Genomic DNA, 12,811 nt, shown 5'->3' on the forward strand with positions numbered 1-12,811 from the left:
GCATAGTTGTCCCCCAGATTAGGAGCATAGTTGTCCCCCAGATCAGGCAGCATAGTTGTCCCCCAGATTAGGAGCATAGTTGTCCCCCAGATTAGGAGCATAGTTGTACCCCAGTTGTCCCCCAGATTAGGAGCATAGTTGTACCACAGTTGTCCCCCAGATTAGGAGCATAGTTGTACCCCAGTTGTACCCCAGATTAGGAGCATAGTTGTACCCCAGTTGTACCCCAGATTAGGAGCATAGTTGTACCCCAGTTGTCCCCCAGATTAGGAGCATAGTTGTACCCCAGTTGTCCCCCAGATTAGGAGCATAGTTGTACCCCAGTTGTCCCCCAGATTAGGAGCATAGTTGTACCCCAGATTAGGAGCATAGTTGTACCCCAGTTGTCCCCCAGATTAGGAGCATAGTTGTACCCCAGTTGTCCCCCAGATTAGGAGCATAGTTGTACCCCAGTTGTCCCCCAGATTAGGAGCATAGTTGTACCCCAGTTGTCCCCCAGATTAGGAGCATAGTTGTACCCCAGTTGTCCCCCAGATTAGGAGCATAGTTGTACCCCAGATTAGGCAGCATAGTTGTCCCCCAGATTAGGCAGCATAGTTGTCCCCCAGATTAGGCAGCATAGTTGTCCCCCAGATTAGGCAGCATAGTTGTCCCCCAGATTAGGCAGCATAGTTGTCCCCCAGATTAGGAGCATAGTTGTCCCCCAGATTAGGAGCATAGTTGTCCCCCAGATTAGGAGCATAGTTGTTCCCCAGATTAGGAGCATAGTTGTCCCCCAGATTAGGCAGCATAGTTGTCCCCCAGATTAGGCAGCATAGTTGTCCCCCAGATTAGGCAGCATAGTTGTCCCCCAGATTAGGCAGCATAGTTGTCCCCCAGATCAGGCAGCATAGTTGTCCCCCAGATTAGGCAGTTTACCCCCCCCCCCCCCCCCTACACACACACACACACACACATATATACACAGACACATAGAGACACAGACACATAGAGACACAGACACATATAAACACAGACACATATAAACACAGACACATATATACACACAGACACATACACAGACACATATATACACACAGACACACACAGACACATATATACACACAGACACACACACAGACACATATATACACACAGACACATATATACACAGACACATATATACACACAGACACATATATACACACAGACACATACACAGACACATATATACAGACACATATATACACACACACACATATATACACAGACACATATATACACACAGACACATATATACACACAGACACATACACAGACACATATATACAGACACATATATACACACACACACATATATACACACAGACACTCACCCGCCCTGCGCAGCAGATGGAGACAGAATACACGGCCTCTCCCCTCCCTGCTCTGCCTATGGAGGGTTGTAAGACTGCACGGGGCAGAGGGAAGGCGGGGGAGGGGGAGAGAGGAGACAGGAGGTGCACGCCCCCTCCCCAGCACTGTACAGTCTCTTCCTGTCATCGCACGGAGCTCTCCCTGTCACAGGCTGCTGGTGTCAGACCTGGGCATTGTACGGCCGGTCATGAAAGCAGTGCTCTTCTGGGGATGCTGCTCCGTCCGCCCCTGTCAGTGAATGAAAAATACCGGCCATTGCATAGCCGGTATTTTTCATCCAAACTTACCGGCACAGCCCGGAATGTAGATGAAAATACCGGCTGTGCCGGTAAAACACCGGCAGGGTGGCAACCCTAGTTGCAAAACTACAACTCCCAGCACTCCTGGACAGCCGAAGGCTGTCCAGGCGTGCTGGGAGTTGTAGTTTTGCAACAGCTGGAGGCACACTGTTTGGAAAACACTGGCCTGAACAGTCATTTCACTGCTCATGGACATGGAAGTCTTTGCATGCACAATGTACCTGTTTGGGCCTATTATTAATATTATTACAATTAAGTGTTTTACATCTTTTATAGATTTTCTACGTTTCGTCTTACATTTGCTGAAGTGCTTTATTTTGTATGTATGTTTGTATGGACAGTAACCCTCATGGTTGAGATATTCTCTGGTAAGTTGTTTCCTGTACACGTGGGTAAGTGTCTACAGCTGATCTGCAGTGGTCACGTGGTGTACGCCGCTGCTGCAGAGATTGCTTCAGAACTTGTTTCACACTGAAGAGTTAACAGGCGACGTCTTACTTCCTGGGCTGTTCCCTCCACAGCCAATAAGGAGGAGACTAGGCCACAATGGTGACTGCTACTTCTTAGAGGTCATATCCTATTCTCTGCCGTCTGCAAGGTGCAGGCCTGGAAAGGCACAGAGTGAATCGTAGGCCTCAGCAGGTTTCACTTCACACAGCATTGATATCATACAGATTATTTTTTTCTTTTGCTATTCTAAAAGCTTCGGTATTTTAGCTTAAGCAACAACTCTGCTTTATTACCTAACTCTATTTAACACCTAGTATATGTATATATATATATATATATATATATATATATATATATATATATATATTTATAGTCATTATAGTCATTCAAGAAATGAAGTATTTCTCACAGAAAAGGATTGCAGTAACACATGTTTTGCTATACACATGTTTATTCCCTTTGTGTGTATTGGAACTAAACCGAAAACGGTAGGAAAAAAAAGCAAATTGGACATAATGTCACACCAAACTCCAAAAATGGGCTGGACAAAATTATTAGCACCCTTAACTTAATATTTGGTTGCACACCCTTTGGAAAAAAATTACTGAAATCACTCGCTTCCTATAACCATCAATAAGCTTCTTACACCTCTCAGCCGGAATGTTGGACCCCTCTTCCTTTGCAAACTGCTCCAGGTCTCTCTTATTGGAAGGCGCCTTTTCCCAACAGCAATTTTAAGATTTCTCCACAGGTGTTCAATGGGATTTAGGTCTGGGCTCATTGCTGGCTACTTCAGAACTCTCCAGCGCTTTGTTGCCATCTATTTCTGAGTGCTTTTTGACATATGGGGTCATTGTCCTGCTGGAAGACCCAAGATCTTGGACACAAACCCAGCTTTCTGACACTGAGCTGTACAGTGCGACCCAAAATCCGTTTGTAATCCTCAGATTTCATGATGCCTTGCACACATTCAAGGCACCCAGTGCCAGAGGCTGCAAAACAACCCCAAAACTTCATTGAACCTCCACCATATTTCACTGTAGGTACTGAGTTCTTTTCTTTGTAGGCCTCATTCTATTTTCGGTAAACAGTAGAATGATGAGCTTTACCAAAAAGCTCTATCGTGGTCTCATCTGTCCACAAGATGTTTTCCCAGAAGGATTTTGGCTTACTCAAGTTCATTTTGGCAAAATGTAGTCTTGCTTTTTTATGTCTCTGTGTCAGCAGTGGGGTCCTCCTGGGTCTCCTGCCATAGCGGTTCATTTCATTTAAAGGGGTACTCCGGTGCTTAGACATGTTATCCCCTATCCAAAGGATAGGGGATAAGATGCCTGATCGCGGGAGTCCCGCCGCTGGGGACCCCCGTGATCTTGCACGCGGCACCCCGTTTGTAATCCGTCCCTGGAGCGTGTTCGCTCCGGGTCTGATTACCGGCGACCACAGGGCCGACGGCGTGTGACATCACACCTCCGCCCCCGTGTGACGTCACGCTCCGTGTCCCTCAATGCAAGCCTACGGGAGGGGGCGTGACAGCTATCACGCCCCCTCCCGTAAGCTTGCATTGAGGGACGGAGCGTGACGTCACACGGGGGCGGAGGCATGACGCCACACGCCGTCGGCCCTGTGGTCGCCGGTAATCAGACCCGGAGCGAACACGCTCCGGGGACTAATTACAAACGGGGTGCCGTGTGCAAGATCACGGGGGTCCCCAGCAACTCCCGCATTCAGGCATCTTATCCCCTATCCTTTGGATAGGGGATAAGATGTCTAAGCACCGGAGAACCCCTTTAAATGTTGACAGATAGTTTGCGCTGACACTGATGCTCCCTGAACCTGCAGGACAGATTATCTTTGGAACTTGTTTGGGGCTGCTTATCCACTATCCGGACTATCCTGCGTTGACACCTTTCATCAATTTTTCTCTTCTGTCCACGCCCAGGGAGATTAGATACAGTGCCATGGGTTGCAAACTTCTTGATAATGTTGTGCACTGTGGACAAAGGCAAATCTAGATCTCTGGAGATGGACTTGTAACCTTGAGATTGTTGATATTTTTCCACAATTTTGGTTCTCAAGTCCTCAGACAGTTCTCTTCTCCTCTTTCTGTTGTCCATGCTTAATGGAACTTCTCTCCTTTTTATCTGCTTTCAGGTGTGATTTTTATATTGCTCACACCTGTTACTTGTCCCAGGTGAGTTTTAAAGGAGCATCACATGCTTGAAAAATCTTATTTTCCCACAATTTTGAAAGGGTGACAATAATTTTGTCCAGCCCATTTTTGGAGTTTGGTGTGACATTATGTCCAATTTGCTTTTTTTCTTTCCTTTTTTGGTTTAGCTCCAATACATACAAAGGGAATAAATGTGTACAGTGACCCCCCGACCTACGATAATTTCAACATGCGATGCAGGCAGCGTCAACATACGATGCTTTTGTATGTCTGGGTCATCGCATAAACGGCTATCCGGCAGCGCAGACTGCTTCAGCTGCCGCCGGATAGCCGTTTACGGTGCCCCGTGTGCTCCGGTGATGTTCTCCTACCTGTCCTCGGGTCTCCGGAGCTCCTCTTCGGGTTCCGCTGCATCGCCGGCGCTCTCCATCGTCATCGCTGTGCACGCCATCCCATCATCCAATAGGAGCGGCGTGCATAGTGACGTGAGAGCAACGATCCCGGAGAAGCAGAGACATCTGAAGCGTCGGGGACACCACAGGGACGCGGCGACAGCGATGGAGGGCGACATCCAGGGCAGTGGTGATGAGCAGTGACGGTCCGGAGCGGCGGGGACAGGTGAGTACAACTTCCTATACTTTACATTGCACGGATCCCTCAATATACAATGGTTTCAACAAACGATGGTTCATTTGGAACGGATTACCATCGTATGTTGAGGGACCACTGTATAGCAAAACGTGTTATTGCAATCCTTTTCTGTGAGAAATACTTCATTTTCTTGAAAGATTTTAGGGGTGCCAACATTTACAGCAGTGACGGTGTGTGTGTGTGTGTGTGTGTGTGTGTGTGTATATATATATATATATATATATATATATATATATATATATATATATATAGTCATTATCTTCACTGGGATTTTGCTGCAGAAATTCCATTCCCAGAGCCGAAACAAATATGTTCATTCTTTCAGCAGAATTCTGCACAAACTGCATTGCCCTCAATGGTGACAGCACATGGTCCCAGTACCAATGGATTTTGTTGTTCATTTAGGTGGATTCCACTTTATTTAAAAAATAAAAAGCCATAACATGGCATTTTCTTTTGGGCCAAAAACACTGCAGCCAAAATGTTAGCTAGAAGTCAATAAAGGAACTGCATACCCACTTGACGTTTCCCCCCCCCCCCCCCACCCCCACCTTTGGCTTTTCTTTAGGCTCAGGGTAAGGTTTCCCAAAATCGAGTGCAGAATGACTCGCTGGCCACCGGCAACCAGGAAGAGGATCGTGGCAGAGGCCGGAGCCAGTTACCAGAGGCGCGAAGGAAGGTATGCAACTGTTTATTTTTTTACTGCCGGCAGTACGGATGATAAATTTTCCTATTCTGGAGTTCTCCTTTAAGTTACAAATCTCAGGATATAAAAAAAAAAGAAAAACACACTTTGGGGCGAGATTTTATCAAAACCTCTCTAGAGGAAATGTTGTCAAGTCACCCATAGCAACCAGCTTGCTTTCATTTTCAAAATGAAAGAAGCACTGATTGGTTGCTATGGGCAACTCAGCAACTTTTCCTCTAGAGAGGTTTTGGTAATTCTCCCCCTTTAAGTGTTCTGATCTTCTTAGCAATATCTGGAATGGGAGTCCGGACATTTCTTCCAATATGCTGTGTAATGTTCAAGATAGTAAACTGCTTACATCTCCAACCTGCGGACCTCCAGATGTTGCAAAACTACAACTCCCAGCATGCCCAGACAGCCGTTGGCTGTCAGGGCATGCTGGGAGTTGTAGTTCTGCAACATCTGGAGGACCGCAGGTTGGAGACCACTGCCCTATAACAATGTAGCCTTACATAGTATGAATCTTGACAGACCCCTCTCTGCTAGTGGGAACTAACCATACAGACTGACATCAGAAGGATGCCTGGCATTCAACCCTGACATTTATCCCTGTCCAAGAATCCAGGACAGCTATTGAAAGCCGAACATTTACAGCTCAGCAGCTTGTTAACAAGCCACATGCCAGTCTCAAGTTTCTAGCACCATCACACGCTACCAGCCTGAGAGGCCATGAATGGCTCCAGATAACATTTACAGGTTGCCTTGTGTTTACCATTAATCCCAGGCACAATAAGCGAGATCCAAGTGTGCTAAAGGCACTTTGCCATCTTATAGGTGATTGTGTATCATAGGGCTACAGTAGTTTATTCCGAGATCTCTGGAGCCCCACCAATTCCCAAGACCGAAGGGACGCAGCACTGGTTTACTGCTGCATCACAGCAGCCTGGTCATCAACTCCACATATATGCTACAGTACAGACCCTTAGCGTGTCAGTCATACCAAAAAAAATATGCTGCAAATGCAGAAAATTGAGCCCCTTTATGGTGATTTGTAACAAAAGGTCTTAAAAGGGTATTGCAGGGACAAAAACACTGTACCCTGTGCATAGAAATTAAGTGATGTGACCCCTGGAATCACCTCAGATAGGGAAGTGTTTCCAAACCCAGACGCCTCCTGCACTGCTACAAGTAGGCACCTGGGGTGGGAAATACTGAGGCAAATACATATTTAATCACTGGAATTCACATTTAAAGCTCACCTCTTAAAATCTGGGCCACATAACCTACACAGCCTCTGTACTGTGCGCAGATTGCATATTAGGCAGTGTTTACCTTCTGTCTGCCGTCCTTTAACCCAAAAAACTGTTTCAATGGAAGCCGCAGTCAGATAGGCGCGGTGTGAGGTCCACAATGCCCTGCCTATCCCCTGCACATCAGCGCTGGGACTGGTGTGTCATTGACAGGTCCCAGCGCATGCACCCCTCCTCTTATCCCCTGTGCACGCCACAGCATATCATGTTCTGATCAAAAAAAAAAAAACTATTCAGATGTACCCCTTTATTACTGAATATCTAATACTGCCCCCTATACTCTTCTTGCTGTGCCGGTGATGTGCGTTCTGGCGATGGCCCCAACATATGATCAAATCGACATACAATGGCCTCTGAGGCCATCGCATGTCAATGTCAGCATAGACATACGATGCTTTTATGTCGGGGCCATCGCATTAACTGCTATCCGACAACGCAAAATGCTTAAGCTGCTGGCAGATAGCAGTTTAAGCATCCCGGACAGGTTCGTTTACCTATCCCCGCTGCTCCGGGTCCACTTCGGGATCCTCTGGCATCTTTTGCATTTCCTCCAGGGTCTGGGCCTCGCTTTCCGGGTCGTTATTACATTGCTACACGCCGTGGCGGCACTGCAATGTAATATCACCAGAAAGAGAGGCCCGGACCCTGCGGAAGATGCAGAAGAAGCCGGAGGATCCCGACAGGAGAGTATAACTTCCTATCCTTTGCACGAATCCCTCAACATACGATGGATTCGACAAACGATGGGTTGTTTGGAACGAATTGCCATTGTATGTTGAGGGACCACTGTATAAGCTATCGGCCAGAAAACTGGCATAAAAAAGTTGCACGTATTATGGTCATCAGGCCATAGGAAACTGCAGCACCTAAACCTCAGAAGCCATGGGAGTACTGCATATATAGCCCCTAAAACAGGTCACAAACCATGGCCCTCCAGATGTTGAAAAACTTCAACTCCCAGCATGCTAGAAGTTGAAGTTTTGCAACATTGAGAGCCACGGTTTGAGACCACAGCCCTAAAAAGTTATGTTTTATCTGACCTAAGGCCACCAAGATCTGCCTTCAAGCACCTATCCATGTAAAACATGGTGTCAGCAGTAACATTCCCAGACTAATATAGCACCATGATTTGAGTCTTTAACACACGGTTATTTACTTGTCAGTTCTGTAGAGGAAGCCACTGCCCAATCCAGCTACTCCAGAAGTTAAGGATACTCAAGTAGGCTGCATGTTAAATAACCTGTACATAGTTAAACCTGCTAGTGATCAGACCTGAAGGCCATACAGTGTCCACATTCCAGCCCAGGGTGGTACAAATTACACTGGACCAAAAATATTCTGAGGTTTTATATTTCCACTTTATTAGCCAAAGGCAAGATGGTTGTATGTTTGGATCTCTGTTCAGCATTTCGCCTAGTCATTAAACACACGTGAGATTGTTCCATATTTTTAATTTCTTTCAACCTAAGTTACTTAAAAACAGGAATGACTGAAATAAAAAATAAAGGAGCATTGAGTCCCATCAGGTCAGCCCATCTACTGCCATAGGTGCACTACAGATTGTTCACTGCAGGCTCTAATGGAAGTACCTGGGTATAAGGGAATGATTTATGTTAATATGGAAAGCTGGTGAGATGTAATCATCTTGGTTCCCAACATTAACCAGTAAGATTACCAGTTACAATTTATAAATAAAGGTGTGTTTGACAAAAAAAAAAATAGAAAGTCCATGAACGCTCAGGGTATGTTACATTTTACAGCATGCCAGGTGACACATGGGGACATTTAGATGACTTTCTTCAGCTCATCGTACAACACTAGCACAAAAGCGCCACCCATTCCTCTCAGCACGTTGGACCAAGCACCCTTGAAGAAAGCCTTTGAACCTTCATCGCGTGCAATCTTCTTCCAGCAGTCAATTGTGCCGCTGTACATGATATCAGCTGCAAGGAAGGAAAAATGGAAACATTACTAGTCTGCCTTAAACAAGTCCAATGTCGAAACAAGTAGAGCAGGGTTTCTCAGCCTGTGTACCTCCAGCTGTTGCTAAACAAACTCCTTTTATACCAACCAAAATGCTGTCTAAGCATGCCGCTAGTTGTAGTTTTGCAGCAGCTGAAGGCACACTGGTTAAGAAGCACTGAAAGGTTGAGATTAACACCGACAGTTACTAGTCTATAACTAGGCACTGCCAATGTGACGGATTAAATTAACAAAAGAATGCTGCCCCTACCTCCTTTCCTTCCAGACTGCATCATCATACGACGACGGACTGTGTCGAATGGGTAGGAGGCAAAGCCGGCCACTGCTGTTACTGACTGAGCGATCATCCAGCTGACGACAATGTGTGTGTTCTTGGGATCTGGAAGCATACCTAAAAGGAACAAGAGTTTACATGTTTAACATCTTTAGACAATTGCATAAGCTCTCGAGCCTTTCCACCTGCTCAAGCCTCACCTTTAGCTGTGTCGTAGATGCCAAAGTAGGCAGCTCTGTAAATGATGATGCCCTGGACGGACACATTAAAGCCCTGGTACAGGCCCTTTAGCCCATCGGATCTGAAAATCTTCGCCAAGCAATCGCCAAGACCCTTGAATTCTCTATCAGCACCGGCCTTGCCCACATCAGCAGCTAGACGGGTTCTGGCAAAGTCAAGTGGGTAGACAAAGCACAGGGAGGTTGCACCAGCAGCACCACCGGATGCCAGGTTTCCAGCAAAGTAGCGCCAGAACTGGGTCCTCTTGTCAACTCCATCAAGGAAGACCTTCTTGTACTTGTCCTTGAAAGCAAAGTTGAGGGCCTGGGTAGGGAAATATCGGATCACATTGGCAAGGTTACCACGCCAGAAGGACACGAAGCCTTGTTCTTTGGGGATACGGACAACGCAGTCCATGATTCCTTTGTACTGCTTATCGGCTGTGATTTGTTTGCTTGCATGTTGGACCTAAAAAGACAAAAGAACTCCTGTTTAGATAGAATACCTAGTCTGCCAATTGTGACAACAACAGTTAATAATGGTAGCCCCCACTTCTCTGTAAGCATATTCATTGTGGGGTCCCACTGCTGGTTCCCCAAAGTCTCCTTTCAGATAAATCGTGGCTGATGAACAGAGCTTGTGCATCTACCTTCTGCCCCACAGCAACCAATCATAGCTCAGCTTTCATGTCACTACAGCTTGTGGATATGAAAGCTGAGCTGTGATTGGTTGTCATGGGCAAAAGAGTTTGTTTCGTCCATATTGACTACCAGCTCCCATAGACAATTAATGCACAATGCCTCTTCAGCCAGGAGCCTTGGAATCCATGTTCATGACCTTGGGCGGGTCTCCGTGATCCTACACCTACAGAACAATGATTTTTAATGGGGCACTACAGTGGAATTATTTTACATCAAGTGCCAAAAAGTTAAACAGATTTGTAAATTACTTCTATTCAAAATCTTAATTCTTCCAGTACTTATTAGCAGCTGTATACTATAGAGTAAATTCTTTTCTTTTGGGATTTATTTTCTGTCACGACCACAGTGCTCTCTGCTGACACCTGTCCATAGCAGCATGTTTGCTATGGGGATTTTCTCCTGCTCTGAACACTTCCTGACATGGACAGAGGTGTCAGCAGAGAGCACTGTGGTCTTAAAATAAATCCTAAAAAATGAATTTCCTCTGTAGTATACAGCTGCTAATAAGTACTAGAAGGAACTTAATGGAATTAATTTAATTCCTGTAATCTGTAACTTTCTGGCATCAGTTGATTAAAATAATAAAAGTTTACCTCAAGATGTAGCAAAAACTACAACTCCCAGCAGGCTGAGAATTGTAGTTTTGCTACACCTGTAGGTCCACGGGAGTGTTTCCCCAACCAGGGTGCCTCCAGCTGTGGCCAAACTACAACTCGCAGCATGCCCGGACAGCCAAAGGCTGTCCGGGCATGCTGGGAGCTGTAGTTTGGCCACAGCTGGAGGCACCCTGGTTGGGGAAACTCATCCACAGTGATGAAATGTTAATGATGAAACAATCTAAATTGCAACCATTAAGCCCCTCAATAGGTTAAAAATGTAAAGCCTAAATACAGTGACCATTCAGGAATCTGGGCAGATGTCAAGTCCTAGGAAGAAAAGTACAGGAACTCAAGATTTCCACTCACGGGCTGGTCCTGCAGAACTACTGCTAATGGGAACAGTGTTTCTGCTGTGGAAAAAGTGCAGGAACTCCGTTCCCATGCGTTTCTGCAGGACTTGAGCCCTGAATATGGGAAAGACGTACATAAACCTCCATTGAAAGCCAAAATCATGTAGACTAAACAAAAACAGATTAACCTCTTAGGACCAAGGACGTACCGTACGTCATGAGTCTCCTTTCCCTTTAACGCTGGACACAAGGTGGCCCCGCATCATAGCAGGTCGGGCCCGGCCTCTAACAACGGCCGGGACCCCTGTCTAATGGCGTGCAGCAATGATCGCAGTGCCGCGCGCTATTTACCCTTTAGACATGGCATTCAACGCCGCGTCTAAAGTGAAAGTAGATCACTGCCAGTTAGCTGAGGGGGCTGTTCGGGATCGCCACGGCACAAAAAATAAGCCATCATATTGATTTTTAGATGCAAAAATTTAAAGGATTATGATTTTTTAAAGGTAAGGAGGAAAACCCAAAAGTGCAAAAACTGAAAAAACCCTGGTCTTTAAGGGGTTAACAACTGAATGCTGGGAGTTGTAGTTTCACAATGGTAAAGGCCATTCATAGAGGCATATGCAGAATTAGAAAACCTGACCTACAATGGATTACAGATGCATCAAGACCGGGGCAGAGAAAGTGGAGACGTTACCAATATCAAAAGCTGCTTCATAATTAAACCTGGAACCTAATTGGTTGCTATGGGCAACTGCTCCACCGAACACGTTTTTATAAATCTCCCCTCAGTGTTCAGTAACTCCAGCAATGAATAAAAATAAATCGATTTTAGTTTAAAAAAAAAACAAAAAAAAGATCGCAGGCGGAATAAGGAGAAGCGGAAGTGCCGGCATCGCGCGCCTCAAAATGGAGCCTCCTCATTCATTGTGCCGGCTGCAGACACGTGGTAGAGAGGAGGAGGGGGCGGGGGGAGAATCCCGGGAAGTCATTACACAACCGCAGCCTCCATCTGGAAGGACAAGTCATTACAGGAACCGCTGCGATCTGCAGGCCTTTATCTTTATGATGCGGCTTCGATAAGGCCAAGTTCATTGGGGTCACCCTGCGGCTTCCAGACGCTGCAGAGCAGCAATCCCTTCTATGCAGACGAAACGCAGTGTCAGGTCTCACCGCATCACTACTGTCAGCCTGATCCACGATCACGGCTGGATGTGACAGATTACCGGAATCTCCTTGCTGCGACCTTGGAGGGCAACGTAAAGTGATCCATTGTGATCACAGCACTGGATGGCCAATAACCCCCATCATGCGCTGGAATCATCACCTGCCCTCCCATCTCCAATATGGCAGAGTAGTCAAGGGCACCTAAGGATCACCTAGGCCTAGCTTCCTGACTACGCGCGGTACTGCATCATAACCCCCGATCACCCCTCCCCGGACTAACCGGCCCACCCCAGTACCGCGCTATATTCACCAAGTCCCGCCTAAATGAATGAAGCTCCCCGGCTCCGGGCACTCGCTTACTTGCAGCAGCAGCTTGACTCTTTCAATAGGTGCTACAGCAGTCTTAGAGATGGCAGCGGCCACACCGCCGGCCAAGAAGTCCTTGGCGAAGGAGATTGCTGCGTCGGTCATGGTGGTGATCGGGTGTTGCACAGGCGAGTGGCTCTAGCTGCAGCACTGAGCTTCCGAGGGCTGAGGAGGACGCCGCTGAAATGGCCG

At 46.5% G+C, this 12,811-nt stretch overlaps 1 protein-coding gene across 1 annotated transcript; it reads right to left on the reverse strand.

Moving 5' to 3' along the window:
- Positions 1-8,299: 8,299 nt before the first annotated feature.
- On the reverse strand, positions 8,300-12,811 carry SLC25A5 (solute carrier family 25 member 5). Its single transcript, XM_056538229.1, has 4 exons — positions 12,614-12,811; positions 9,421-9,907; positions 9,197-9,337; positions 8,300-8,906 (listed from the first exon to the last, which is right to left on the reverse strand). The coding sequence occupies exons 1-4, from the start codon at positions 12,722-12,724 to the stop codon at positions 8,749-8,751; spliced, it is 897 nt and encodes a 298-aa protein (XP_056394204.1). The 5' UTR covers positions 12,725-12,811; the 3' UTR covers positions 8,300-8,748.

Source organism: Hyla sarda, chromosome 9, assembly GCF_029499605.1.
Source record: "Hyla sarda isolate aHylSar1 chromosome 9, aHylSar1.hap1, whole genome shotgun sequence".
Lineage (NCBI taxonomy): Eukaryota > Metazoa > Chordata > Amphibia > Anura > Hylidae > Hyla > Hyla sarda.

Coding starts and splice junctions, on each gene's coding strand:
- SLC25A5 (XM_056538229.1), bottom strand. CDS start 12,724: ATGACCGACGCAGCAATCTCCTTCGCCAAGGACTTCTTGGCCGGCGGT. Junction 9,908..12,613: donor GAGTCAAGCTGCTGCTGCAA/GTAAGCGAGTGC, acceptor TTGTCTTTTTAG/GTCCAACATGCAAGCAAACA. Junction 9,338..9,420: donor CATCTACGACACAGCTAAAG/GTGAGGCTTGAG, acceptor TGTTCCTTTTAG/GTATGCTTCCAGATCCCAAG.